The following is a 25,060-nucleotide window of genomic DNA, read 5'->3' as shown; positions in this document are numbered from 1 at the left end:
CGGTTTGCCAGGCGCGGCTCCTGGGCTCCGGCGCTGCGGGGGATTTGCACGTGGAGGAGCCAGGAATCCGGGTCCAACTGCTGCCTCATCCAATGCTCGTCAGCCTGCGTCAGCCACGGGCCGGCAGGGCCTGACTCTATTCCCCAAGCTACCGGAGACGTGGAAATTCGTTAGCGGGACTCTGGCCAGACCACGGGCTGCTCCAAGGGCGCCGGAGCTGCACAAACGCCAAGGGGAAGCCAGGGCGGAACGGGGACGCGCCGGGAACTCCCGGGGCCGGGTCCGGGGGGAGGGTGGAGCTGGGACGCCAGCGGGACATTCACGCCCGGGATGCAGGGCGCCGAGGCGGGTGACAAAGGCATTTGAGCGCTGCAGGAACAGGCGCGTTAGCTGGACGGAACCCGGCTGCCTCGGGGTGGGGGGCTCTCAGGGAGCGGGGCTGCTGGCCGGGGGTCCCCGAGCAGGCTGGGCCGGCCAAGAGCAACGTTTGCATGAACCAGCTGGAGGAGCCGGGGGGTCGGCCGGCGACGGGCAGGGCGCCAGGCGGACGGGCTGCAATTCGCTGGATGCCCAAAGGCAGCTGCAGGCCGCTGGCCGGGCGGGTCCGGAGGGCGCTGAGTGGGGGGGAGGGAACGACCTTTGTGCCAGGCAGAGCCCCACAGCTCAGCCCCACGTTGCAGCCCCTCCTCCCCGGATCCTGACCCTGGCAGCTCTGACTGGCCGACTGTTGCAGGGAGAGCTCCCTCCTGCCCCCCAGGGGCACTGGGTACCCCCTCCCCCCGGCCCTCTGGGGTGCTGGGTGTCCCCCTCCCTCCTGCCCCCAGGGGCACTGGGTACCCCCCTCCCCCTGGCCCTCTGGGGTGCTGGGTGTCCCCCTCCCTCCTGCCCCCAGGGGCACTGGGTACCCCCTCCCTCCGGCCCTCTGGGGTGCTGGGTGTCCCCTTCCCTCCTGCCCCCAGGGGCACTGGGTACCCCCTCCCCCCGGCCCTCTGGGGTGCTGGGTGTCCCCTTCCCTCCTGCCCCCAGGGGCACTGGGTACCCCCTCCCTCCGGCCCTCTGGGGTGCTGGGTGTCCCCTTCCCTCCTGCCCCCAGGGGCACTGGGTACCCCCTCCCCCGGCCCTCTGGGGTGCTGGGTGTCCCCTTCCCTCCTGCCCCCAGGGGCACTGGGTACCCCCTCCCCCCGGCCCTCTGGGGTGCTGGGTGTCCCCTTCCCTCCTGCCCCCAGGGGCACTGGGTACCCCCTCCCCCCCGGCCCTCTGGGGTGCTGGGTGTCCCCTTCCCTCCTGCTCCCAGGGGCACTGGGTACCCCCTCCCCCCGGCCCTCTGGGGTGCTGGGTGTCCCCCTCCCTTCTGCCCCCAGGGCACCCCTGTGGCGTAGTGGGGGGCTGTGACCGGGGTCCCCCTGCGCTGGGCTGGGATTCCCACTGACACCCACATGGGGCTTGGCCCCTTGGCGAGCACAGAGCTGCCTTCCCGCCTCGGCCTCCAGCGCCCGGAGCCAGCAGGCCAAGGGCCCAGACACCCCCGGCCCAGCCCGGGCAGGTAACAAGGCTCTTCCCAAGGAGGGAGACAAAGGGAGGGGGAGACGGGCACCTGGCTGGGGGCTGGGCAGTCTTGGGACCATGGAGGAGACAGACTAACAGGAGAGGGGGAGGGGGGGAGTCCAGGGGCCCAGGGACCCATCTCAAGGGGGCTGAGGCGTCCTGGCCCTGACTCCTGCAGCCACGTCCCGTCTGTGCTGGGCTGGATCCCCGAGAAGCAATAACCCCCCCCCCCCCCCCGTTCTACTGGCTGGTGGAGCCTGGTCTGGCTGCTCCGGGGGTGCAGGGTCGGGGGGTCCCCGAGGTGCCGTCACAACCCCTCCCTCCAGAAAGAGGGGTGCCAGTGGGCCAGCTCTCTGAAGCATGGAGGGAGGGGGGGAGCAACGCTGGAGGGAGGGGTTTCGGGGTGTGCTCGGCTCTGCCGCGGCTCTCGGGGAGCCTGGCCCAGCGAGGGGACCCTTGGGCTGGAGGGCAGGGACCTCGCTCGGGTCCAGGGCCTTGGGGGCTGCAGCGAGGCCCCGGTGCTGGGGGCCCACGGCACGGAGGCTGCTGTGGAGCTCGGTAGGGCCCAGACACGGTCCAAGGGCCGGCAAAGGAGCCCTCGTCCCCCAGGCATCGGGGGCCCAGAGCCACGGAGAGGCGCCTCCGCCATGGTGCCCCACCTCGCCCCAGAGAGCCCAGGGGCAGCTCAGGCCGCAGCTGCTGTTGCCTGGCTCCGAGGGCAGCTGGGGACGTGTCCTGTCTACCGCCCAGGCCCTGTCCCGCTGCTGGGAGCCGTTCTCCGGCCCGGGCAGGGCGAGCACAGAGCTGCCTTCCCGCCTCGGCCTCCAGCGCCCGGAGCCAGCAGGCCAAGGGCACAGAGCAGGGGCCTTGCAGGCCGGGGGAGGATCTGTGGCTCAGAGTGCACCAGGCAGCCCGCGCACGCCCATGGCGGCTCCCCCGGGGCGGGGGTTCCTGGCCTGGCTGTGCCGGGGTAACAGCTGGTGCCGAGGGGCCCGGGGAAACCCTGCTGCCCGTCCGGGGAGGGGGGCAGAATCTCCCCCCTCGGGGCGCACGGGAGCCCCCCTGGGCCATGGTGGGGATGGTGTTCGGGTCGCTTTGGGGGGTGCAGCCAGCAACAGAGAACACCTGGGCCGGGAAGGAGGGGGAGGAGAGGGGAGGGGCTGCCTAGAGGGCTGAGGCCAGTTGCTGGGGGTCTTAGTTTTTGACGGGTGCAGGGAGGGGGAGTCTAGCTGGCCTGGGGGGCTGGGAAGGGGCCCTGGCTCTGCCACCCCCCCCCCCCAGCTGGAAGGTGCTGGCTGCTCCCTGTTCCTGTAACAAGTCTGGGCTACGCTGCGTCCCTGCCAACGAACAAACCTTCCCTTCCACCTGCCACCTGAGAGTCCTGCCTGGCTGCAGGGGGCAGGGCAGGGCCCGGGGGCTCCCCCCTTGCCTGCCCACAGTGCCCGGGGCACGTCTCAGCTCCCACGGCAGCAGGAGGCAGGTGCAGGCTCGATGGCACAGGAGCCGTGGCTCTAGTTCCCGCTCGGGGCCAGGGTTCCTGTAATTTGCTGGGTGATTTTAGGGCAAGTCCTGGCCCGGCTCCGTGCCTCAGTTTCCCCACCTGTGGCTGCCTGCCTGGTGGACAGGCCCCCCGGGGGAGCTGCTGCTGGCAGTTCAGCCCGTCCCCCAGGCTGGGGGAGCTGCCATCCTTCCCTGGCCGTGTCTGGGCCTCTGCCCCCCAGGGCGGCTGGCATCTGCTGGGCCATGGGGCTGACGCAGAACATCCTGCTTCTCTGTCTGACCTGCTCTGCCATCAGCACCCCCCTTGGTGTGGGGCTGCCCCAGCAGCAGCGTCGGGGTGGGCAGGTCCCCAGGGAGCACCAGGCCTGGGGAGCTGGGCGGCCACTAACTGCCCCAGGCGGGCACAAGATCAGCCCATCGGGCGCCGCGGTGTCTCCCCAGGTTAATGTTCTGCAGGTGTAGGGAGGCCCTGTCAGCCCCTTCCCGCTCTGCTGGGACCAGAAGCCCCAGGCCGGAGGTTCCCGCCCCATGCGGTGAGGGGCAGGCCGGAGTTTCTCTTGCCCCCTAGCTGCCCTGCTCCCTGGAAACACCCTGCCCTTGTCTGAACCCTGCTCAGCTGGGATGGGGTGGGCAGGCCACGCCCTCTGGGCATCCACTGGTGGCTGTGTGGGCAGGGGCGACCCCTGCTGGCCGGTACCTGGAGCACGGCCCAGCAGGACGGCTGCCCACGGTCAGTAGGCAAAGACCCGACCTGTCCCACCAGTGGAGGGCAGGCAGGGAACAAAGGAAGGGAGGTTTTGGGGGTTGCTGGCTGGGAAACATGAAGGAAACCGCCTAAGCTGAGGGTCGGGGGGGGGGGGGGGGGGGCAATGGGCCCCCCTGACCCCAGAGACCTGAGGCATCCTGGCCCTGACTCCTGTAACCACATGACGTCTGTGCTGGGCTGGATCCCGGAGAAGCAATAACCCCCCTGTTCCACTGGCTGGGGGAGTCCGGTCTTGCTGCAGGATCAGGGGGACCCCGACTTGCTACCACAGAAGTGCTTTGCTGCAGGAAATCTAGTGGCCAGGAGTTCCACAGGCCATCGTGTGTCTGCTCAGTTACCAGCCCTTGCCCTATGCCACGGCCGGCAGGGCCCGCTCCAGCATGCCAACCTCACCCACCAAACAGCCCCTGCTCCGCGGGCTGCGGCTGGCAGGATCCTGCTGAGAAGCCCCGCGCCCAGGTAGCCAGGCTCCGGCCTCGGGTGGAGGGTGAGCAGCTCGCGAGTCTGGCCTGGAGCAAGCGGGGTCTGTCGTGGCAGAGCCCAGCGTGATCCCTGCCCGTGGCCACCGGCGCGACCCAGCTCCTCAGGGCCAGGCCTCAGCGCGCAGCCGGGAAAACCCACCTTCCTTGGGGCTGGAAGCCACAGGTGGGGGGGGAAGATTGCCTGCACCAACCACAGCCTCCCCCCCCAGCTCCACCGATGCCCCTCCCTCCCTCCCCACAGCCTCCCCCCCAGCTCCACCGATGCCCCTCCCTCCCTCCCCACAGCCTCCCCCCAGCTCCACCTGTGCCCCTCCCTCCCCACAGCCTCCCCCCCAGCTCCACCGATGCCCCTCCCTCCCCACAGCCTCCCCCCAGCTCCACCTGTGCCCTTCCCTCCCGCCCTGCAGCCCCTGCCAGCCCAGCTCCACTGGTGCCCCCCCTCCCTCCCCACAGCCTCCCCCCCAGCCCTACGCTCCCCAGCTCTGCCAATGCCCTTCCCACCCCACAACCCCTGGTCCCAGCCCTGCTGGTGCCCCTGCCTCCCTCCCCACAGCCTCCTCCCCCAGCCCTACGCCCCCCAGCTCAGCCAGTGCTCCTCCCTCCCCCCAACCCCTGCCCCCCAGCCCTGCTGGTGCCCCTGCCTCCCTCCCTGCAGCCCCCGCCAGCCCTGCCCCCATGCAGCTGGGCCAGGCCGACGTTCTCAAAGCAGTTTACTCCCCGAGGGGTTATTCCAATAAAAACCTTTTCGAATCAAAGTCATTTCAGGAGCCCCCAGCTCTGGGGTGGAGCCAGAACCACGGCACCCACCCTCCTCAGGACCGAAGGGAGGGGCATCCCGGATGACTGACAGCCCTGGCCCCGGGGTACCGCAGGGCCCCGCTCCCCTCGCTCTGAGCAGCTGGCCGCGCCCGCGGGCCCCACGGAAACAGCCGGGGCCGGCGCCGGGACCCAGCCAGGTAGGGGCCAGGGCCTGAGACCTGGCAGCACGGAGCCAGTCCCCTTGGCACAGCAACGGGGCCCCCGGGCTGGGGACAAGCAGGGGCGGGACGGAGGCCATGGGCCAGCAGGGCCCCCCCTTCCCCCGCCCGGCGGGGCAGAGCGAAGCGGCGGCGAACGCCGCGGCCAGGGACTCCCGTTGGGCCAGGCGGCGGCTGCCAAAGCCCAACGCCACGTGACCAACGCCGGCGCAGGCGGGCAGGAAAGCGCCCGGTTCGCTGCCGTGCCACAGCCCCGGTCCGGTCCGCGTGGGGGGGGCAGCTCCTCCCCAGCGCAGCGCCATGGGGGCGCCGGGCCACGCCCCCACCACAGTGCCCCGGAGAAGACGAGACTCGTTTCTGCCCATGGCTACAAATAAAAGAATTAAAAGAAAGTCCGAGAACCCAAGCAAACAGGGCATCTGCTGCCCCCAGCTGTGGGGTGCAGGGTCGAGGGGGCCGGGTGCTGGCGCTGCCTGGCACACAGAGCCCTTGGGGTGCAGGGTCGGGGGTGCCGGATGTGGGCGCTGCCTGGCACACAGAGCCCTTGGGGGCGCAGAGTCGGGGGGTGCCGGGTATGGGCGCTGCCTGGCACACAGAGCCCTTGGGGGCGCAGAGTCAGGGGGTGCCGGGTGTGGGTGCTGCCTGGCACACAGAGCCCTTGGGGTGCAGAGTCAGGGGGTGCCGGATGTGGGCGCTGCCTGGCACACAGAGCCCATGGGGGCGCAGAGTCAGGGGGTGCCGGGTGTGGGTGCTGCCTGGCACACAGAGCCCTTGGGGGCGCAGAGTCAGGGGGTGCCGGGCGCGGGCGCTGCCTGGCACACAGAGCCCTTGGGGTGCAGAGTCAGGGGGTGCCGGGTGTGGGTGCTGCCTGGCACACAGAGCCCTTGGGGGCGCAGAGTCGGGGGGTGCCGGGTGCGGGTGCTGCCTGGCACACAGAGCCCTTGGGGTGCAGAGTCAGGGGGTGCCGGGTATGGGTGCTGCCTGGCACACAGAGCCCTTGGGGTGCAGAGTCAGGGGGTGCCGGGTATGGGCGCTGCCTGGCACATACAGCCCTTGCAGGGTGCAGGATCAGGTGCAGGAGCCGGGCGTGGGCACCTGCCCATCCCCGCTAGCTGGCCCCAGGCCACAGCCCCGGCAGCTCCGGGCGCTCAGCTCTCGAACCACTTGCTCCTCTTGGCCCCGGGGGCGCTCTGCGGGCTGCCCAGGATCTTGCGCTTGTACTGCTCCACCAGCTGGTTGAAACGGGCCTCAGCCTGGCCCCCGTCCGGCCTCCGGCGCGCCCTCGGGGCCTGCAGGGAGAGGGCAGCCGGGCTCAGGTCTGGGTGCCGGGAGCGCCGGGCTCCTGCTGCGTACGGGGAGTGTCCCTCGGGCACGTCCCGCCAGCTGCAGGAGGGGCAGATCCTGGGCAGGGGGCCCGAGGAGCGGGGGGCCCAGGACTGGCTCCAAGGGCGGGGCAGAGCAGGGCCGGGCCAAGGAGGCCTGTGGGGCGCCGGGCCGGACTCTGCCCTCCCCTCCCGCTGCCCCCCAGGTCGGCTCTGCTCGAGCCCCCTCACCTGTTTGGGCGCGGAGCCCTGCTTCTCCTGCCGCCGCGCGCCGGCCTGGCCCTTCGCCGTCTTTGGCGCAGGCGGCTTGCCCCGGTCGCGCTTCCTGGGGGGGACAGAGCGAGCGTCAGTGATGGGGCTGGTGCCAGGCCCCTTGGCCCCCGCAGGCAGGCAGGCAGGCAGAGACCCCCCCCCCGGACCCACTGCGGGCAGGGAGAGCCCCCCCCACATTCTCCCGGAGGCAGGGAGAGAGGACCCCCCCCCCCCCCCGCATTTCCCCGCACAGACAGGGAGAGACACTCCTCCCCCCCCCCCCCCCCCGGACCCACTGCAGGCAGCGAGAGCCCCGCCCCGCAGGCAGGGAGACAGACCCCCCTCCTGGACCCTCCGCAGGCAGGGAGAGCCCCCCCCCCCCCCCCCCCCGCATCCCCTACCCTGCATCCCTCCCGCAGGCAGGGAGACAGACCCCCCTCCTGGACCCCCCGCAGGCAGGGAGACAGACCCCCCCTCCTGGGCCCCTACGACAGCGCGCTGGGGACCCTCGACCCTGCACCCCCGTCCACAGGCAGTAGAACGGGGGGTTTGTTGCTGCTCCGAGGTACAGCCCAGCGCAGGCCGCATGCAGGCACAGGACAGGCCGACAGCCCCGGTTCCCTTGGGGGGAGGGGTCACAGGCCCCGGAACCCCCTGTCCTGGTGTCAGTCGGCTTCCCCCACTCAGACCCCCGTCTCCCAACCCCCCAGCCCCCGCCCCCCGTTTAAACCCCTCCCCCTGGCCAGAGGACAAGTGGCTATGCCACGGTCTAAGTGCCTGCCCCTAGGGATCGCCCCCGCTGGGCCGTGCTGCAGACACAGGCCAGTAGGGGGCACCCCAGCCCAACAGCCACCAGTGCCTGCCCCGCCGGCGTGGGCCCAGGGCCACAGGCGTAGACAGCCCCCCCCCCCTCCGGTTCCTACCTGATCTTGGGCCCCCGGTGAGACGGCAGCGTCAGAACCTTCCTCCGGCGTTTCCCGTCCGGCAGCTCCACCTGCTCCACCTCCGCCTTGGTCTGGAACCCGGCCCAGGAGGTGCTGGCCCCCTGCCCCTGGGGGCCCCGCGTCCTGGGGCTCTGCTGCCCCTGGGGGCCCCGCGTCCTGGGGCTCTGCTGCCCCTGGGGGCCCCGCGTCCTGGGGCTCTGCTGCTCCTGGGGGCCCCGCGTCCTGGGGCTCTGCTGCCCCTGGGGGCCCCGCGTCCTGGGGCTCTGCTGCCCCTGGGGGGCGGCCCCCTGTCCCTTGGAGTCCTGGGCATCTTTCTGTCCCTTGACAGCCTGTGTCCTGGGGCCCTGGGGGTCCTTCTGCCCCTTGCGGCCCCGCTTCCTGGGGTTCTTCCGACCCGTGGGGGCCGGGGGCAGCTTCTGGGGCGTCTCCGTGGGCCCAGCCCCCTGGGAAGATCCTGGCCCCTCTGCCGCCTGCTTCTGCCTCAGCTTTTGCTGCACAAGGGAGAAGGTCACTGCCCGTCTGCCGGCGCCCCCGGGAACCCGGGTCACTCGGGGGAGCCCCGGCCCGGCCCCGCCAGGACCAGCAGCTTTGGGCAGCCGGGGGGGAGCCCCCCCCACCCTGCACAGCTGGCGCCAGGGACCCGTCATGCCAGGCTGGACACGCCCCCCGAGCGCCCTCCTGGCCCCCAGCCTGCGCCCCCCACCCCGCGCTCCCGGCCTCCTCGGCCCCCCCCAGCAGGGATCAGTCGAGGTATCTCCCCGGCCGTGTGGGGCCGGGCGGGGAGGAGCCGCGACACCTACCAGGCTGCGCTGAGCCCGCTGCTCCTTCACCTTCAGCTTCCGGGCGTCCTCCAGCGAGAACTCCACGATGGGCCTCTGCGCAGAGCGGGGGGTCAGCGCCCGGCACGGAGCCCCCCCTCGAGGGCCCCCGCCGCCCCCCTCGAGGGCCCCCGCCCGCGACCGCCCCCCCCCCTCGAGGGCCCCCGCCCGTGACCGCCCCGCCCCCGACGCCTCCCTCAAGGGCCCCCGCCCCCCCCCCGCCGCCCCCCCTCGGGGGCCCCCGCCCTCCCCGCCGCCCCCCTTGAGGGCCCCGCCCGCGACCGCCCCCGCCCCCTCCCGCGACCGCCCCCCCGCCACCCCCCCTCGAGGGCCCCCGCCGTGACCGCCCCGCCGACGCCCCCCCTCGGGGCCCCCGCCCTCCCGCCGCCGCCCCCTTGAGGGCCCCCCGCCCGCGACCGCCCCCTCCCGCGACCGCCCCCCCGCGGGCCCCCGCCCGTGACCGCCCCGCCGACGCCCCCCTTGAGGGCCCCCGCCCGCAACTGCCCCACCCCTGACGCCCCCCCTCGTGGGCCCCCGCCAGTGACCGCCCCGCCCCCCCCACGTCTCCCGAGAGCCCCTGCCAGCGACCGCCCTGCCCCCCCAACACCCGCACCCCACTACCTCAAATAGCAACGGCCCGCCCCCCTCAACAGCCCCTGCCCTCCCCACCAGCAACTGCCCCCCCCCCCCCCCCGCAGAGCGCTCCAGCTGCGCCCACCTTCTGCGGCCCGAAGAGCTGGGGGTTGTTGTTGGTGTGTCGCAGGGCGGCCAGCGCGTCCTCGTGCCTCTCGAACTCCACGAAGGCGTAGCCCAGGGACTGGCCGCGGCCCTTCCCCGCCGGCGCCGCCCGGTTCCGCATCACCCGGCACTGCCCAGAGACGAGCGTCAGGGCCCGCGGGCCCCCCCCGGCGCCCCCCCTCGCCCGGACAGACCCCCCCGGCGCCCCCCTCGCCCGGACAGACCCCCCCGGCGCCCCCCTCGCCCGGACAGACCCCCCCCGGCGCCCCCCTCGCCCGGACAGCCCCCCCCCCGGCGCCCCCCTCGCCCGGACAAGCCCCCCACAGCCCCGCCGCGCCCCCCTCGCCCGGACAGCCCCCCACAGCCCCCCCCGGCGCCCCCCTCGCCCGGACAGCCCCCCACAGCCCCGCCGCGCCCCCCTCGCCCGGACAGCCCCCCACAGCCCCGCCGCACCCCCCTCGCCCGGACAGCCCCCCACAGCCCCCCCCCGGCGCCCCCCTCGCCCGGACAGCCCCCCACAGCCCCCCCCGGCGCCCCCCTCGCCCGGACAGCCCCCCACAGCCCCCCCGGCGCCCCCCTCGCCCGGACAGCCCCCACAGCCCCCCCGGCGCCCCCCTCGCCCGGACAGCCCCCCACAGCCCCCCCGGCACCCCCCTCGCCCGGACAGCCCCCCACAGCCCCGCCGCGCCCCCCTCGCCCGGACAGCCCCCCCCAGCTCCCCCCGGCGCCCCCCTCGCCCGGACAGCCCCCCCCCCGGCGCCCCCCTCGCCCGGACAGCCCCCCCCCCGGCGCCCCCCTCGCCCGGACAGCCCCCCCCCCGGCGCCCCCCTCGCCCGGACAGCCCCGCACAGCCCCGCCGCGCCCCCCTCGCCCGGACAGCCCCCCACAGCCCCGCCGCGCCCCCCCTCGCCCGGACAGCCCCCCACAGCCCGCCGCGCCCCCCTCGCCTGGACAGCCCCCCCCAGCTCCCCCCGCGCCCCCCTCGCCCGGACAGCCCCCCCCCGGCGCCCCCCTCGCCCGGACAGCCCCCCCCCCGGCGCCCCCCTCGCCCGGACAGCCCCCCACAGCCCCGCCGCGCCCCCCTCGCCCGGACAGCCCCCCACAGCCCCGCCGCACCCCCCTCGCCGGACAGCCCCCCACAGCCCCCCCCTGGACTGGACAGCCCCCCACAGCCCCGCCGTGCCCCCCTCGCCTGGACAGCCCCCACCAGCCCCCCCCTTGCCCGGACGGCCCCCACCAGCCCCCCCTGGACTGGACAGCCCCCCACAGCTCCACCATTGCCCCCTGGGCCGGACAGCCCCCTCCTCCCACCGGCGCCCCCCTCGCCCGGACAGCCCCCCACAGCCCCGTCAACACATCATGGTGTGAAATGCTCAGCCCAGCCCAGCCCCTGGCTCCTCCCGGCCTGGAGTCACCCCCCCCCCCCGTGTCCGATTCCACTCCCCCACCACTGGCGGGCTCACATGGGCGTCTGCTTGGAGCCTGAGACGCCCACCCCCCGTGCCTCCAAGCGGCCGCCCCACCCCCTGTGGCGCCGAGCGGCCCCCCCGCAGTTCACCAGCCCATTGCAAATTCTTGTGCACGAAGATGCAAATGAGGCGCGGCGATGCCTTATTTGCATACCTAATGAGCCGCCATTTTGTGCCGGGGCGTTTGCGCAAGAACGCGCAGTGCGGAGTAGCCGGGGGGCCGCGGGGGCAAGTCCTGCCCCCCTCCGGCATGGAGCCCTCGCCCCCCCTCCGGCACGGAGCCCTCGCCCCCCAGCAGCCCCCGCAGCCCCGCCCAGCCCCACGGGGGGACTCACCTCCTTGATGCGCGGGCCGGGCCCCCCGCCGGCCGCCTGCTGCATGAGCTGCCGGAGCTGCTGGTCGCCCAGGGCCTTGGGCAGGTTGTGCAGACAGAGCCGCGTGCGCGACACAAACACCTGCTGGTCCCTCAGCTTCTGCCGCTTCAGCTCCTCAAACTGGGGCACCGGGGGGGGGGGGGGGGGTGGGTTACGGCCCCGGTCAGCGCCCCCCTCACCCCCCCCGCCCACGGTCGGGTGCCTGGAGCCACCGCTCACCAGCCAGGCCCGCTGCCCCCCCTCCCTGTGACGCAGTGCGCTGCTGGCGGGACCCCCTGGCATGTGCCCCCCCCAGCTCTGCCCCGTGCCCCCCCCCAGCCCCCCCGCAGCTCTGCCCTGTGCCCCCCCGCCAGCCCCACACAGGCACTCTGCCCTGTGCCCCCCCGCCAGCCCCCCCCAGCTCTGCCCTGTGCCCCCCCCAGCCCCCCGCAGCTCTGCCCTGTGCCCCCCCGCCCCCCGCAGCTCTGCCCTGTGCCCCCCCACCAGGCCCCCGCCCAGGCAGCTCTGGCCTGCGGCTGCTGCGTGTCCCGGGAGCGGGCAGCCTGGCCAGCGCAGGTCCTGGTGCCCACCGGCAAGGGCGCCCCGGCCACTCACCCGCGCTCTCTTGGCCAGGTCGGTCTCGCTCACGCCCTCGGCGGCCTTGGTGCCGGCTCGGATCACTGTGGGGAGGGGCGAGGCGTGAGAGCCGCCCCCAGGGCGAGCAGGGCAGTGCCCGGCGCCGCCTCTGCCCAGCTCCTGCCCCACCGCGAGCCGGCGCCCGGGGGCAGCCAGGAGAGAGGCACCGGAGCTGGAGGCAGAAGCGGCTCCTCGGCCAGCTGGGGACCCAGGGAGCTGCGGGGCATCGGGGCGTCCGGAGTCCCCCGGCTCGTCACTCGCCCTCGGTCCCGGCTGACGGGGGGCGGCAGCGCGCTACGGGCCAGGAGGGGCCTGGGTACTGCGGGGAGGGCTGGGGGGCCGGGACTCCGTGGGGAGCCCGGCCCAGGGCTGCGAGCAGGCCCCCCCGCAGCTGGCTGGGGGACTCTGACAGACCCCACCGGCCCCGGCACGGACACTGCCCTGCGGCTGGCTCCGTGTCGCGGGACAGCGCAATCCGCCGACGCGGCCCGGCCGGCAGGGCTCCCCTGGGGCGTAGCGGGGGCTGTCTGACCCCAACCCAGAGCTCCCTCCGGGCCGTGCTGATTGATCCACCCCACACGCGGATCGGCCCAGACGCCTGGTCCCAGCCCCAGCAGAGAAGGGAGGGAGGCGGGGACGGCCACCTGGCTGGGGCAGGGCCGGGGAGCTGGGCAGGCTGGGCTGGGCTAGGGGGAGGGGGTGAAGCCCCGTCCCCCCCAGGAGGACTAAGGCTCTGCCCTGGCTCCTCTGTCAACATGGAGCCTGCGCTGCGCCGTGTCTCTGAGAAGCAATAAACCTTCTGTTCTACTGGCCGGCGGAGTCACGTCTGGCTGTGGATGGGAGCGCAGGGTCGGGGGATCCCCAACATGCAGCCTTCCCGAGCCGGGAGCCCAGCGCCCCGGAGCCGGGGAACTCGCAGCCTTCCCGAGCCGGGAGCCCAGCGCCCCGGAGCCGGGGAACTCGCAGCCTTCCCGAGCCGGGAGCCCAGCGCCCCGGAGCCGGGGAACTCGCAGCCTTCCCCGAGCCGGGAGCCCAGCGCCCCGGAGCCGGGGAACTCGCAGCCTTCCCGAGCCGGGAGCCCAGCGCCCCGGAGCCAGGGGAACTCGCAGCCTTCCCGAGCCGGGAGCCCAGCGCCCCGGAGCCGGGGAACTCGCAGCCTTCCCGAGCCGGGAGCCCGGTGCCCTGGAGGTGGGGAACTCGCAGCCTTCCCGAGCCGCGCGCCCAGCGCCCCGGAGCCGGGGAACTCACGGCCTTCGCGAGCCAGGTACAGGTTCCGGGTGCCCGTCTGCTTCTTCACCTTCTGGCCTCGCAGCTTCTGGGCCTCGCTGCGGCTCACAGCCAGGTCCAGGTGCAGCCGGCGCCCGCCCAGCCGCAGCCCCGCGCCCTGGGGGAGAGCCAGGCCGTGAGTGAGCGCTGGGGATGTCTGTCTCCCCCACCCCCACCCAGACCCTTGCATGCCCCGGGGGGGGGGGGGCGCCCCGGCCCCAGCTGTAGCCCTGCGCCGCACTGCAGCGTTGGAACGCGCCCGGCCAAGGGCGAGCTCCTGTTTGCTTCTGCCCCGTCGGCCCTTGGCGAGCGGGGGAAGGGGCGGCCTGCGCCGCGGGAGAGCCTGTCGGCAAGGACAACGCGCACACCCCTCGCCAGCAGCAGGCCAGGACTCCTCACGGGCACTTCCTGGTCTCGGGGGCCCGCGATTTATTACAGGGGACTAAAAGTTTCCTTTGTTATTTCCCCCGCGAACCCACCGGGCCCCCTCCCGCGGCCCCACCGGGCCCCCTTTCGGAGACCTAACCCTGCCTGGCGCTCTGGGAAGCCCCCGGGGGCTCGGTAAGGAGAGGTGTGAACCCAACGCGAAGGTCCACACGGCTGTGACGCGGGGGGCGGGGAGCTGACTACGAAAGATCCCGGGTGCTGGTCAGACCCATCCCCCAACGCCAACGGCCTGGCGCTCACCTCGCTCTCGTCCTGCGCGGCCTCCAGGCACTTCTGGGCAGCTTCCTGGGCGCTGAACTGGGCAAAGGCGCAGCCTGGCAAGAGAGGGGGTGAGACGGGCGGGGACGTGGCGGGGGGGGGCGGCTGACTCCAGGCGACTCAGCATTGCCGGGGGCGGGGGACCAAGGGCCGGGCCCGGCGTTACCTCTGGAGTGCTCCGTGTCCGGGTGCAGGACGATCCGCACGTACTTGAGGTCCCCAAACTGCTCCAGCGTCTCGCCCAGCTCCTCCTCCTCCGTGTCGAAGGGCAGGTTCCTGGGGGCGCCAGGCCGTGAGACACGGATGCCTCTGGACCCATCCCCCGCCAGCACCCAGCCACCCACCCGGCTCCCAGCCACCCCCCACCAGCACCCAGCCCCCCACCCGGCTCCCAGCCCATCCCCCACCAGAACCCAGCCACCCACCCGGCTCCCAGCCCACCCCCCACCAGCACCCAGCCACCCACCCGGCTCCCAGCCCATCCCCCACCAGCACCCAGCCACCCACCCGGCTCCCAGCCCATCCCCCACCAGCACCCAGCCACCCACCCGGCTCCCAGCCCATCCCCCACCAGAACCCAGCCACCCACCCGGCTCCCAGCCCACCCCCACCAGCACCCAGCCACCCACCCGGCTCCCAGCCCACTCCCCACCAGCACCCAGCTGCCGGCCCATCTCCCGCCAAGGCGGGGGGGAGGGGGCGCGGGGCAGGGCCCCCAGCCCCAGGGCAGCACCAGCAGGCCCCGCGGGCAGGCAGAGAGGCGCCGGGTGGCCTCCGTGGGGCTGGGGGCCAGGCGGGGTCACGAACCACCTGATGAAGACGGTCCTGCCCTCGCTGACGTCAGACGGGCGCTTGGGGGCCTTGCGCCTCTTCCCGGCCGTGCTGGCGTCTGAACAAGCCAGGCAGAGTCCTGGGCACAGGGCGCTGTCCCCTCCCCGCCAGGACAAGCCCCCTCCCAAGCCCTCCCGTCCCCGCGGTCACTGGGTGTTACAGCGCGAGGGGGCCCGGTGTCCCGGCCACGCCCCCCCCCCCGCTCACTAACGCAGCAACTCAGGCAGCGCCGCAGGCCAGGCCAGGACCCCAGGCAGGGCTGATACCGCCCTTCCCTCGCTGGGCTCATACCGCCCTTCCCTCGCTGGGCTCATACCGCCCTTCCTCGCTGGGCTCATACCGCCTTCCCTCGCTGGGCTCATACCGCCCTTCCCTCGCTGGGGCCTCATACCGCCCTTCCCTCGCTGGGCTCATACCGCCCTTCCTCGCTGGGCTCATACAGCCCTTCCCTCGCTGGCTCATACCGCCCTTCCCTCGCTGGGCTCATACCGCCCTTCCCTCGCTGGGCTCATACAGCCCTTCCCTCGCTGGGCTCATACCGCCCTTCCCTCGCTGGGCTCATACCGCCCTTCCCTCGCTGGGCTCATACCGCCCTTCCCTCGCTGGGCTCATACAGCCCTTCCCTCGCTGGGCTCATACCGCCCTTCCCTCGCTGGGCTCATACCGCCCTTCCCTCGCTGGGCTCATACCGCCCTTCCCTCGCTGGGCTCATACCGCCCTTCCCTCGCTGGGCTCATACCGCCCTTCCCTCGCTGGGCTCATACAGCCCTTCCCTCGCTGGGCTCATACCGCCCTTCCCTCGCTGGGCTCATACCGCCCTTCCCTCGCTGGGCTCATACAGCCCTTCCCTCGCTGGGCTCATACCGCCCTTCCCTCGCTGGGCTCATACCGCCCTTCCCTCGCTGGGCTCATACCGCCCTTCCCTCGCTGGGCTCATACAGCCCTTCCCTCGCTGGGCTCATACCGCCCTTCCCTCGCTGGGCTCATACCGCCCTTCCCTCGCTGGGCTCATACCGCCCTTCCCTCGCTGGGCTCATACCGCCCTTCCCTCGCTGGGCTCATACCGCCCTTCCCTCGCTGGGCTCATACCGCCCTTCCCTCGCTGGGCTCATACCGCCCTTCCCTCGCTGGGCTCATACCGCCCTTCCCTCGCTGGGCTCATACCGCCCTTCCCTCGCTGGGCTCATACAGCCCTTCCCTCGCTGGGCTCATACCGCCCTTCCCTCGCTGGGCTCATACCGCCCTTCCCTCGCTGGGCTCATACAGCCCTTCCCTCGCTGGGCTCATACAGCCCTTCCCTCGCTGGGCTCATACAGCCCTTCCCTCGCTGGGCTCATACAGCCCTTCCTCGCTGGGCTCATACCGCCCTTCCCTCGCTGGGCTCATACCGCCCTTCCCTCGCTGGGCTCATACCGCCCTTCCCTCGCTGGGCTCATACCGCCCTTCCCTCGCTGGGCTCATACCGCCTTCCCTCGCTGGGCTCATACAGCCTTCCCTCGCTGGCTCATACCGCCCTTCCCTCGCTGGGCTCATACCGCCCTTCCCTCGCTGGGCTCATACAGCCCTTCCCTCGCTGGGCTCATACCGCCTTCCCTCGCTGGGCTCATACCGCCCTTCCCTCGCTGGGCTCATACCGCCCTTCCCTCGCTGGGCTCATACCGCCCTTCCCTCGCTGGCTCATACCGCCCTTCCCTCGCTGGGCTCATACAGCCCTTCCCTCGCTGGGCTCATACAGCCCTTCCCTCGCTGGGCTCATACCGCCCTTCCCTCGCTGGGCTCATACCGCCCTTCCCTCGCTGGGCTCATACAGCCCTTCCCTCGCTGGGCTCATACAGCCCTTCCTCGCTGGGCTCATACAGCCCTTCCTCGCTGGGCTCATACAGCCCTTCCCTCGCTGGCTCATACAGCCCTTCCCTCGCTGGGCTCATACCGCCCTTCCCTCGCTGGGCTCATACCGCCCTTCCCTCGCTGGGCTCATACCGCCCTTCCCTCGCTGGGCTCATACCGCCCTTCCTCGCTGGGCTCATACCGCCCTTCCCTCGCTGGGCTCATACCGCCCTTCCCTCGCTGGGCTCATACCGCCCTTCCCTCGCTGGGCTCATACCGCCCTTCCTCGCTGGGCTCATACCGCCCTTCCCTCGCTGGGCTCATACAAGCCCTTCCCTCGCTGGGCTCATACCGCCCTTCCCTCGCTGGGCTCATACAGCCTTCCCTCGCTGGGCTCATACCGCCCTTCCTCGCTGGGCTCATACCGCCCTTCCCTCGCTGGGCTCATACAGCCCTTCCCTCGCTGGGCTCATACCGCCCTTCCCTCGCTGGGCTCATACCGCCCTTCCCTCGCTGGGCTCATACAGCCCTTCCCTCGCTGGGTCATACCGCCCTTCCCTCGCTGGGCTCATACAGCCCTTCCCTCGCTGGGCTCATACCGCCCTTCCCTCGCTGGGCTCATACCGCCCTTCCCTCGCTGGGCTCATACCGCCCTTCCCTCGCTGGGCTCATACCGCCCTTCCCTCGCTGGGCTCATACCGCCCTTCCCTCGCTGGGCTCATACCGCCCTTCCCTCGCTGGGCTCATACCGCCCTTCCCTCGCTGGGCTCATACCGCCCTTCCTCGCTGGGCTCATACCGCCCTTCCCTCGCTGGGCTCATACCGCCCTTCCCTCGCTGGGCTCATACAGCCCTTCCCTCGCTGGCTCATACCGCCCTTCCCTCGCTGGGCTCATACCGCCCTTCCCTCGCTGGGCTCATACCGCCCTTCCCTCGCTGGGCTCATACCGCCCTTCCCTCGCTGGGCTCATACCGCCCTTCCCTCGCTGGCTCATACAGCCCTTCCCTCGCTGGGCTCATACAGCCCTTCCCTCGCTGGGCTCATACAGCCCTTCCCTCGCTGGGCTCATACCGCCCTTCCCTCGCTGGGCTCATACCGCCCTTCCCTCGCTGGGCTCATACAGCCCCTTCCCTCGCTGGCTCATACAGCCCTTCCCTCGCTGGGCTCATACAGCCCTTCCCTCGCTGGCTCATACCGCCCTTCCCTCGCTGGGCTCATACCGCCCTTCCCTCGCTGGGCTCATACAGCCCTTCCCTCGCTGGGCTCATACAGCCCTTCCCTCGCTGGGCTCATACAGCCCTTCCCTCGCTGGGCTCATACCGCCCTTCCCTCGCTGGGCTCATACCGCCCTTCCCTCGCTGGGCTCATACAGCCCTTCCCTCGCTGGGCTCATACAGCCCTTCCCTCGCTGGGCTCATACCGCCCTTCCCTCGCTGGGCTCATACAGCCCTTCCCTCGCTGGGCTCATACCGCCCTTCCCTCGCTGGGCTCATACCGCCCTTCCCTCGCTGGGCTCATACAGCCCTTCCTCGCTGGGCTCATACAGCCCTTCCCTCGCTGGGCTCATACAGCCCTTCCCTCGCTGGGCTCATACAGCCCTTCCCTCGCTGGGCTCATACCGCCTTCCCTCGCTGGGCTCATACCGCCCTTCCCTCGCTGGGCTCATACCGCCCTTCCCTCGCTGGGCTCATACAGCCCTTCCCTCGCTGGGCTCATACAGCCCTTCCCTCGCTGGGCTCATACAGCCCTTCCCTCGCTGGGCTCATACAGCCCTTCCCTCGCTGGGCTCATACAGCCCTTCCCTCGCTGGGCTCATACCGCCCTTCCTCGCTGGGCTCATACCGCCCTTCCCTCGCTGGGCTCATACCGCCCTTCCCTCGCTGGGCTCATACAGCCCTTCCCTCGCTGGGCTCATACCGCCCTTCCCTCGCTGGGCTCATACCGCCCTTCCCTCGCTGGGCTCATACAGCCCTTCCCTCGCTGGGCTCATACAGCCCTTCCCTCGCTGGGCTCCGGGTCCCCTGGGCTCAGGGGTGATAAAGGGGAAGGAGATAAAGCCAGAGGAAGGGTAAAGCATTCTGTGCCCCCCCCCTCGCCTCGGGCCAGGGCCACCTGCCTGCGCCCCAGGAGAGAGTGGAACCAGGCTGCCCCGTTCCCAGCCAGTCGCCCCCACCTGCCCCCAACGCTGCCAGGCAACAGCCAAACCCTTCCCCGCTCCCCAACGTGGAAACGCCCCCAAACCCTGCACGTCAGCAGGCCAGGCCACTGCCCCAGGAACGGGGCGGGCGCTCTGCCCCGTGCGGGTACGAAGAGCCTCCCCTGCCGCCTGACCCCCATTCATGGGGCAAGGCCAGGACTCTGCCCTCACCAGCCCCGGGAAGCGCCCGGAGGCCCCCGTGGAGGGCACAGGGCTCGGTTCCAGGCGGGACGTGAGGCCGGTGTCCAGGCAGGTCGCCAGCGGGGGAAGCCCCGGGCAGGACGGGTCAGCACCAGCCGGCCTGATATCCCTGGCGCGGAGCCATTTGCACCCCGAGCCCCGGCCAGCTTCTGCCCAGCCCATGTCTGAGCCAGCAAAGGGACCCCGGGCGGAGCTGGGGGGGCGAGGGCAGGGGGAGCAGGTGCCGGACACTCCCCAGAGGCCCAGTCCAGATCCCTGCCTGCCCAGACCAATGCCAGCTGCTCCGTGTCCCACGTGGCCGCAGGATCGCAGGTCCCTGCCCCAACTCCTGGGGCCCGGCCACGCAGCTCGCGCCCAGCAGGAGGCAGCCCAGGGCGAGCGCAGCTCCTCGGGCTGGTCCAAGCACCGCGCCGGCCGCGGGAACACAACCCACCTTCCTCGTCCTCCCCCGAGTCCGCGGCGCTCTCCTCGGAGCCCTCGGGCCCGTCCATCTCCGGCTCGCTCCCGTCCTCCTCCTCCTCCTCCTCACCGCTGTCTGCGTGGGCAGCTGCTGGCCCCTTCCCGAGCCTGCCACAGCGAGAGCCAGGCCCTGAGCCACCCGCCCGGCCGCAAAGGAGCCAGGGTGCAGGCGGGGGAGAGCTGATAAGCAGCCCCACCCCTGGGGTGCTGGAGGGCCTAGAGTGTTTGAACAGCACGCAGGGTCCTGCTGGGACACGGGGGGTGAGGGGCAAAAATGGAGGGGACACGCCTAGCACCGTGGGCAGAGCCAGGCCCCGCCAGCCAGCCCGGCCATCGCCACGGGACACGCCCGGCACCGTGGGCAGAGCCAGGCCCCGCCAGCCAGCCCGGCCATCGCCACGGGACACGCCTGGCACCGTGGGCAGAGCCAGGCCCCGCCAGCCAGCCCGGCCATCGCCACGGGACACGCCCGGCACCGTGGGCAGAGCCAGGCCCCGCCAGCCAGCCCGGCCATCGCCACGGGACACGCCCGGCACCGTGGGCAGAGCCAGGCCCCGCCAGCCAGCCCGGCCATCGCCACGGGACACGCCCGGCACCGTGGGCAGAGCCAGGCCCCGCCAGCCAGCCCGGCCATCGCCACGGGACACGCCCGGCACCGTGGGCAGAGCCAGGCCCCGCCAGCCAGCCCGGCCATCGCCACGGGACACGCCCGGCACCGTGGGCAGAGCCAGGCCCCGCCAGCCAGCCCGGCCATCGCCACGGGACACGCCCGGCACCGTGGGCAGAACCAGGCCCCGCCAGCCAGCCCGGCCATCGCCACGGGACACGCCCGGCACCGTGGGCAGAGCCAGGCCCCGCCAGCCAGCCCGGCCATCGCCACGGGACACGCCCGGCACCGTGGGCAGAGCCAGGCCCCGCCAGCCAGCCCGGCCATCGCCACGGGACACGCCCGGCACCGTGGGCAGAGCCAGGCCCCGCCAGCCAGCCCGGCCATCGCCACGGGACACGCCCGGCACCGTGGGCAGAGCCAGGCCCCGCCAGCCAGCCCGGCCATCGCCACGGGACACGCCCGGCACCGTGGGCAGAGCCAGGCCCCGCCAGCCAGCCCGGCCATCGCCACGGGACACGCCCGGCACCGTGGGCAGAGCCAGGCCCCGCCAGCCAGCCCGGCCATCGCCACGGGACACGCCCGGCACCGTGGGCAGAGCCAGGCCCCGCCAGCCAGCCCGGCCATCGCCACGGGACACGCCCGGCACCGTGGGCAGAGCCAGGCTCCGCCAGCCAGCCCGGCCATCGCCACGGGACACGCCCGGCACCGTGGGCAGAACCAGGCCCCGCCAGCCAGCCCGGCCATCGCCACGGGACACGCCCGGCACCGTGGGCAGAGCCAGGCCCCGCCAGCCAGCCCGGCCATCGCCACGGGACACGCCCGGCACCGTGGGCAGAGCCAGGCCCCGCCAGCCAGCCCGGCCATCGCCACGGGACACGCCCGGCACCGTGGGCAGAGCCAGGCCCCGCCAGCCAGCCCGGCCATCGCCACGGGACACGCCCGGCACTGAAGAGAGTCCAAGTGCCTGTGTCCAAGGTTAAGGGGAGACGTGATGAGTGGGACCCATCTTGGGGGGAGGAGCCAGGAGCCGGGGTGGCGGGGGCTCTGTCGGCCGCCGGGGATTGGGGTCGAGGCCCCGGAGCTGCGCCTAGAGAGCCGTAAGCTCTGTGCTGAGCCGTGGCTGGCCGCCCGGGGCCTCGCACAGGCGGGTGTCGGTGCCGACAGGCTCCCCACGGGGACACTCCGGGGTCCAGCCAGCCCCCCCCGCAGCCCAGGGACACACTCACCGTCCCTGCCCCCGCGAGCCGGGCGGCTCCTCCGATCCCAGCGCTTCCCCTTCCTCTTCCTCTTCCTCCTCCTCCTCCTCCTCCTGCTCGCAGGCCTCCGAGTCTGAGCCCTGCTCCTGGGCTGGGCTGGGCTGCTCCTCCCCGCCCCCTGTGGTGAGAACTGCCAGGGGATGAGCCAGCTCCACGTGGGAGGGGGAACCCCCACTCCAGGGCGGGGGCTTCCTTCCCCTCTGGCCCCTTGTGGAGCCGCCGGCACGGCAGGAACGCCGAGGGAGAGCCAGACGTGGCGCGAAAGGCAGCTGGGAACGAGACGTTCCTTCCCCGGGGGCTCGGGAACCTGCCCCGCCCCCGCCCCACACGGCAGGACAGCTGCCCGGCATTACGGATGGGAAACTGAGGCAGGGTCTCGCGGCGTCTGCCCCGCCCACTAACCCCTGGGCCACCCCCTTCCCGTAACGCAAACCAGCGGGACCAGCCAGGCAGGGCAGCTCCGCGCCCCAGTGTGGGCCCCTCGGGGCGTTTCCATTGTGCCCTCAGCCCCGTGCACCCCAAACAGCACCAGCCACGTACCCACGGCCAAGCCGCTGCCCGGCTCGACAAGCTGAGAACCAGGCAGCCGGCAACTCCCAGCCCCGGGGTCCACACCCGTCCCTGCCCCGGCACTTACCGGCGGGAGGCGCTGCCTGCGTGGCTTGGTACTGCTCCTTGGCCACCGCCCAGTCCACGGCCACCGTGCGCCCTAGAGGGACAGGAGAGCTGCCGGAGCCGGGCTAGGCCAGCCGAGGGGGGCGCTGGGGCTGAGCCGGGGGACGGCGCGAGGAGCCTCCTTCTCCGCCCCCCACCGGGGCCAGGCGCGCAGGACGCCCCGGAACCGAGCGGCAGCGCCAGCACGAGCTTCTTTCCGGGCGAGCCGCCCCCAGAGCCCCCAGGCCGCCGACTCTCCCCGTGCGCAGGGCAGGCCAGGAACGGGGCCGCTCACCTTTGATCTCCTTCATGTTCATCCCTTTCAGGGCCTTCCCCGCCTGCAGGATGTTCTTGAACTGAAGGAAGGCGAAGCCCCGCATCTTCCCGTCTGCAAGACACCGCGGCTCAGAGCTCACCGGGCCCAGGAGGGGGGAGCCCCGGGCTCCACACCCCCCCCCCCAGATACGCTCGGGGAGCCTGCGGCCCCAGCAGCTTAGTCTGTTCTAGGAGTGCTGGGGGGCGGGGGCAGAGGCAGCTCCCCCCACCCTGGATTCCTGCAACGCTGGGGGTGGGGGGACGCTGCGCTCGGGGCGCGGCGCAAGGCCCGGGGAACAGCCCACACCCAACAGGGGCTCACGAGGCGGCAGCCGGGGGCAGCACACCCCACCTGTCGCAAACGGGGCTTGACCGACAGGCTGGGGGCTAAGAGGCCACAGGCCAGGACAAGCCCCCTGCACGCCCCGCGGCAGCCTGGATCCGACTGGCCCTGCGCGGAGCAGCAGGCGGCTGAGCCCTACCTGCCTTGCGGGGGATGTTCACCTCCAGCACGGCGCCGAAGGGCGAGAACAGAGCCCGCAGGTCGTCTTCGGAGCACTGGGGAGAAGGAGCCGTGTCAGAGCCGCGCAGGGGCTGGGCTGAGCAAGGAGGGGCGCAGGGAACTGAGCACACCGAGGCCGACCTAGTGCCCTGCCAGCTGGAACCCTCCCTCCGTGGGGAGCTGGGTAGGACCGGGGGCTCCCCTCGGGCGAGAGGGTGCCCTTAGCGCCCACGCGCGGCTCGGCCGGGCTCCGACGCGAATTTCACCCTTTGCCAAGAGAAAGGCAGCGCCGGTGCCAGGTTACAAACCCCGGGACCCGCTTCGAGCGGCTGCCCGTCACATGCCAGCTCCCCCCATTTCGCTGCGCCGCTGTGGCTACCAGCCACAGGCAGCACCAGCGCCGCCCCCAGCTGCGACCTCACCTCGCGCGCCAGGCACCCGCTCGCCCACCTACCTGGAAGCTCAGGTTGCGGATGATCAGCCTGGCTTTCTTGGGGGGCCCTTTCGGCTTTTTCGGCTTCTGCTCCCCTGGAGGGGTCTCCGGGGCACCTGGGAACAGAGAGCACGGCATGGCAGGGCTGCTCGGGCGCCTCTGCCCCACGGCTCCCTTACTTACAAACACACAAAAAAAAACAAACAAAAAAAACAAAAAACAAAAACAAAAAACAAAAACAAAAAAACACAAAACAAAAAAAAAAACCACACCCAGCACGAGTCAGGACACAGCAGGGGAACCCCCGTCCCATCACCACCCCAGAGGTCACAACCAAGGACACAGGCCGTGGGCACAGAGAGGAGCCCGTGGCCCGCGGTGCCCCATAACCACAGAGCCAGGCTGCTCTCAACTCACCAGGCCGCTTCTCCTTCAGCTTCTTCTTGGCAACGGTCACCGAGATGGCACGGCCCTCGAAGGCGGTGACCTCCCGGAGGGCTCGCTGGGCGTCCTCCAGCAGGGAGAAGGTGACGTAGCCAAACCCACGACAGGTCTCGCTGCCTGCAAGAGAGGGGCAGCATGACCGGCACCCCACAGACCCAGGCTCTGCCAAAGGGCTGGGAGCTCGGGGCCTTCTAGGGCACCAGGCTTCGCCCAGGGGAGGCCCCCTCTCAGGAAACCAGGATACCGGCCCAGGGCCTGGCCCACAGAGGGACAGGAGGCCTGGCGGGGGCAGGGTCCCCCCAGGCCAAGGACCCGCTCCCCTCCCGGGCCCAAACAACTCAGGGAGACTCCAGCTGATCCAGAGGCCGCCTTCTCCCCCACTCCCCTGAGCTCGTCCAGGTGCAGACCCCCACCCCCGCCACGGCAGCCCTGCCCCCTCCCACCAGACCCAGCTCCCCTGCCCTGAGCTAACCCTGTTCTCCTCCCCCCCGCCCGGCTCCTGCTTCCTCAGGCTTGCGCCCCAGCCCCTCGCACCACGGATCCGGCTGCCCCCCCCTTCTCTAGACTAGACCCCCACCCCACAGCGACTGCCGGTTCCCCCTGCACCCAACTTCCGACACCCCTGCGGCCCCCCCCGCCCCCCGGCTCCAGCCCCCCTCCCCGACACCCCCCCCCGCCCTCCGGCTCCAGCCCCTCTCCCCGACACCGCCCCCGCCCCACGGCTCCAGCCCCCCTCCCCGACACCCCCCCCGCCCCACGGCTCCAGCCCCCCTCCCCGACACCCCCCCCGCCCCACGGCTCCAGCCCCTCTCCCCGACACCCCCCCCAGCCCCACGGCTCCAGCCCCCCTCCCCGACACCCCCCCCGCCCCCCGGCTCCAGCCCCCCTCCCCGACACCCCCCCCAGCCCCACGGCTCCAGCCCCCCTCCCCGACACCCCCCCCGCCCCACGGCTCCAGCCCCTCTCCCCGACACCCCCCCCAGCCCCACGGCTCCAGCCCCCCTCCCCGACACCTCCCCCGCCCCACGGCTCCAGCCCCTCTACCCGACACCCCCCCCAGCCCCACGGCTCCAGCCCCCCTCCCCGACACCCCCCCCGCCCCACGGCTCCAGCCCCTCTCCCCGACACCCCCCCCAGCCCCACGGCTCCAGCCCCCCTCCCCGACACCTCCCCCGCCCCACGGCTCCAGCCCCTCTACCCGACACCCCCCCCCAGCCCCACGGCTCCAGCCCCCCTCCCCGACACCTCCCCCGCCCCACGGCTCCAGCCCCCCCCCACCTTTGTGGGTCACCACGAAGCAGCGCTTGAGCGGGCCGAGCTGGCCGAAGATCCGCTCCAGGCCGGGCCCGCGGGCCGAGGGGGGGAGGCCGCGCACCAGCAGCGTCAGCCCGGCCATGGCCCCGGCTCCGGCCCGCACGTGCCGCCCGCTGGGCGCCGCCATCTTGGCCGGGTCCGGCCGCGAACGGGGACCGGCCGGAAACGCGGGGCCGCCGCTGGGTTCCGGCGGGGGGCGGGGCTGTGCCCAGGCTGGGCGGGGGGGGCGGGGCTGTGCCCAGGC

The 25,060-nt window shown here is 72.8% G+C and overlaps 1 protein-coding gene across 2 annotated transcripts; it reads right to left on the bottom strand.

Moving 5' to 3' along the window:
• Positions 1 to 4,998: 4,998 nt before the first annotated feature.
• Positions 4,999 to 24,974, bottom strand: RBM28 (RNA binding motif protein 28). 2 transcript variants are annotated; one of them, XM_075916732.1, is made up of 20 exons: positions 24,781 to 24,974; positions 23,476 to 23,619; positions 23,080 to 23,174; positions 22,606 to 22,681; positions 22,104 to 22,196; positions 21,792 to 21,863; positions 21,125 to 21,284; positions 19,263 to 19,396; positions 14,584 to 14,662; positions 13,940 to 14,049; positions 13,756 to 13,829; positions 13,051 to 13,186; positions 11,782 to 11,846; positions 11,149 to 11,307; positions 9,325 to 9,474; positions 8,589 to 8,663; positions 8,068 to 8,279; positions 7,768 to 7,935; positions 6,824 to 6,917; positions 4,999 to 6,559 (listed from the first exon to the last, which is right to left on the bottom strand). In XM_075916732.1, the coding sequence occupies exons 1-20, from the start codon at positions 24,941 to 24,943 to the stop codon at positions 6,419 to 6,421; spliced, it is 2,400 nt and encodes a 799-aa protein (XP_075772847.1). In that variant the 5' UTR covers positions 24,944 to 24,974; the 3' UTR covers positions 4,999 to 6,418. The 2 variants fall into 2 exon arrangements, with proteins under 2 accessions (XP_075772847.1, XP_075772846.1); XM_075916731.1 differs by having other exon boundaries at positions 7,768 to 8,279.
• Between the last annotated feature and the right edge of the window lie 86 nt (positions 24,975 to 25,060).

The sequence above is a fragment of the Pelodiscus sinensis genome, unplaced genomic scaffold, assembly GCF_049634645.1.
Source record: "Pelodiscus sinensis isolate JC-2024 unplaced genomic scaffold, ASM4963464v1 ctg58, whole genome shotgun sequence".
Lineage (NCBI taxonomy): Eukaryota > Metazoa > Chordata > Testudines > Trionychidae > Pelodiscus > Pelodiscus sinensis.
The sequence above is the reverse complement of the archived record's forward strand: the minus strand, read 5'-3'. Positions and strand labels throughout refer to the sequence as shown.

Bases quoted from the DNA above. Each gene is read 5' to 3' on its own strand.
- RBM28 (XM_075916731.1), bottom strand. From the start codon at position 24,943: ATGGCGGCGCCCAGCGGGCGGCACGTGCGGGCCGGAGCCGGGGCCATG. The intron at 14,050-14,583 runs GTGGTTCGTGAC...TGGCGCCCCCAG, and splicing joins GGCAGGACCGTCTTCATCAG to GAACCTGCCCTTCGACACGG. The intron at 8,280-8,588 runs GTAGGTGTCGCG...TCCCTTGTGCAG, and splicing joins AGCGGGCTCAGCGCAGCCTG to CAAAAGCTGAGGCAGAAGCA.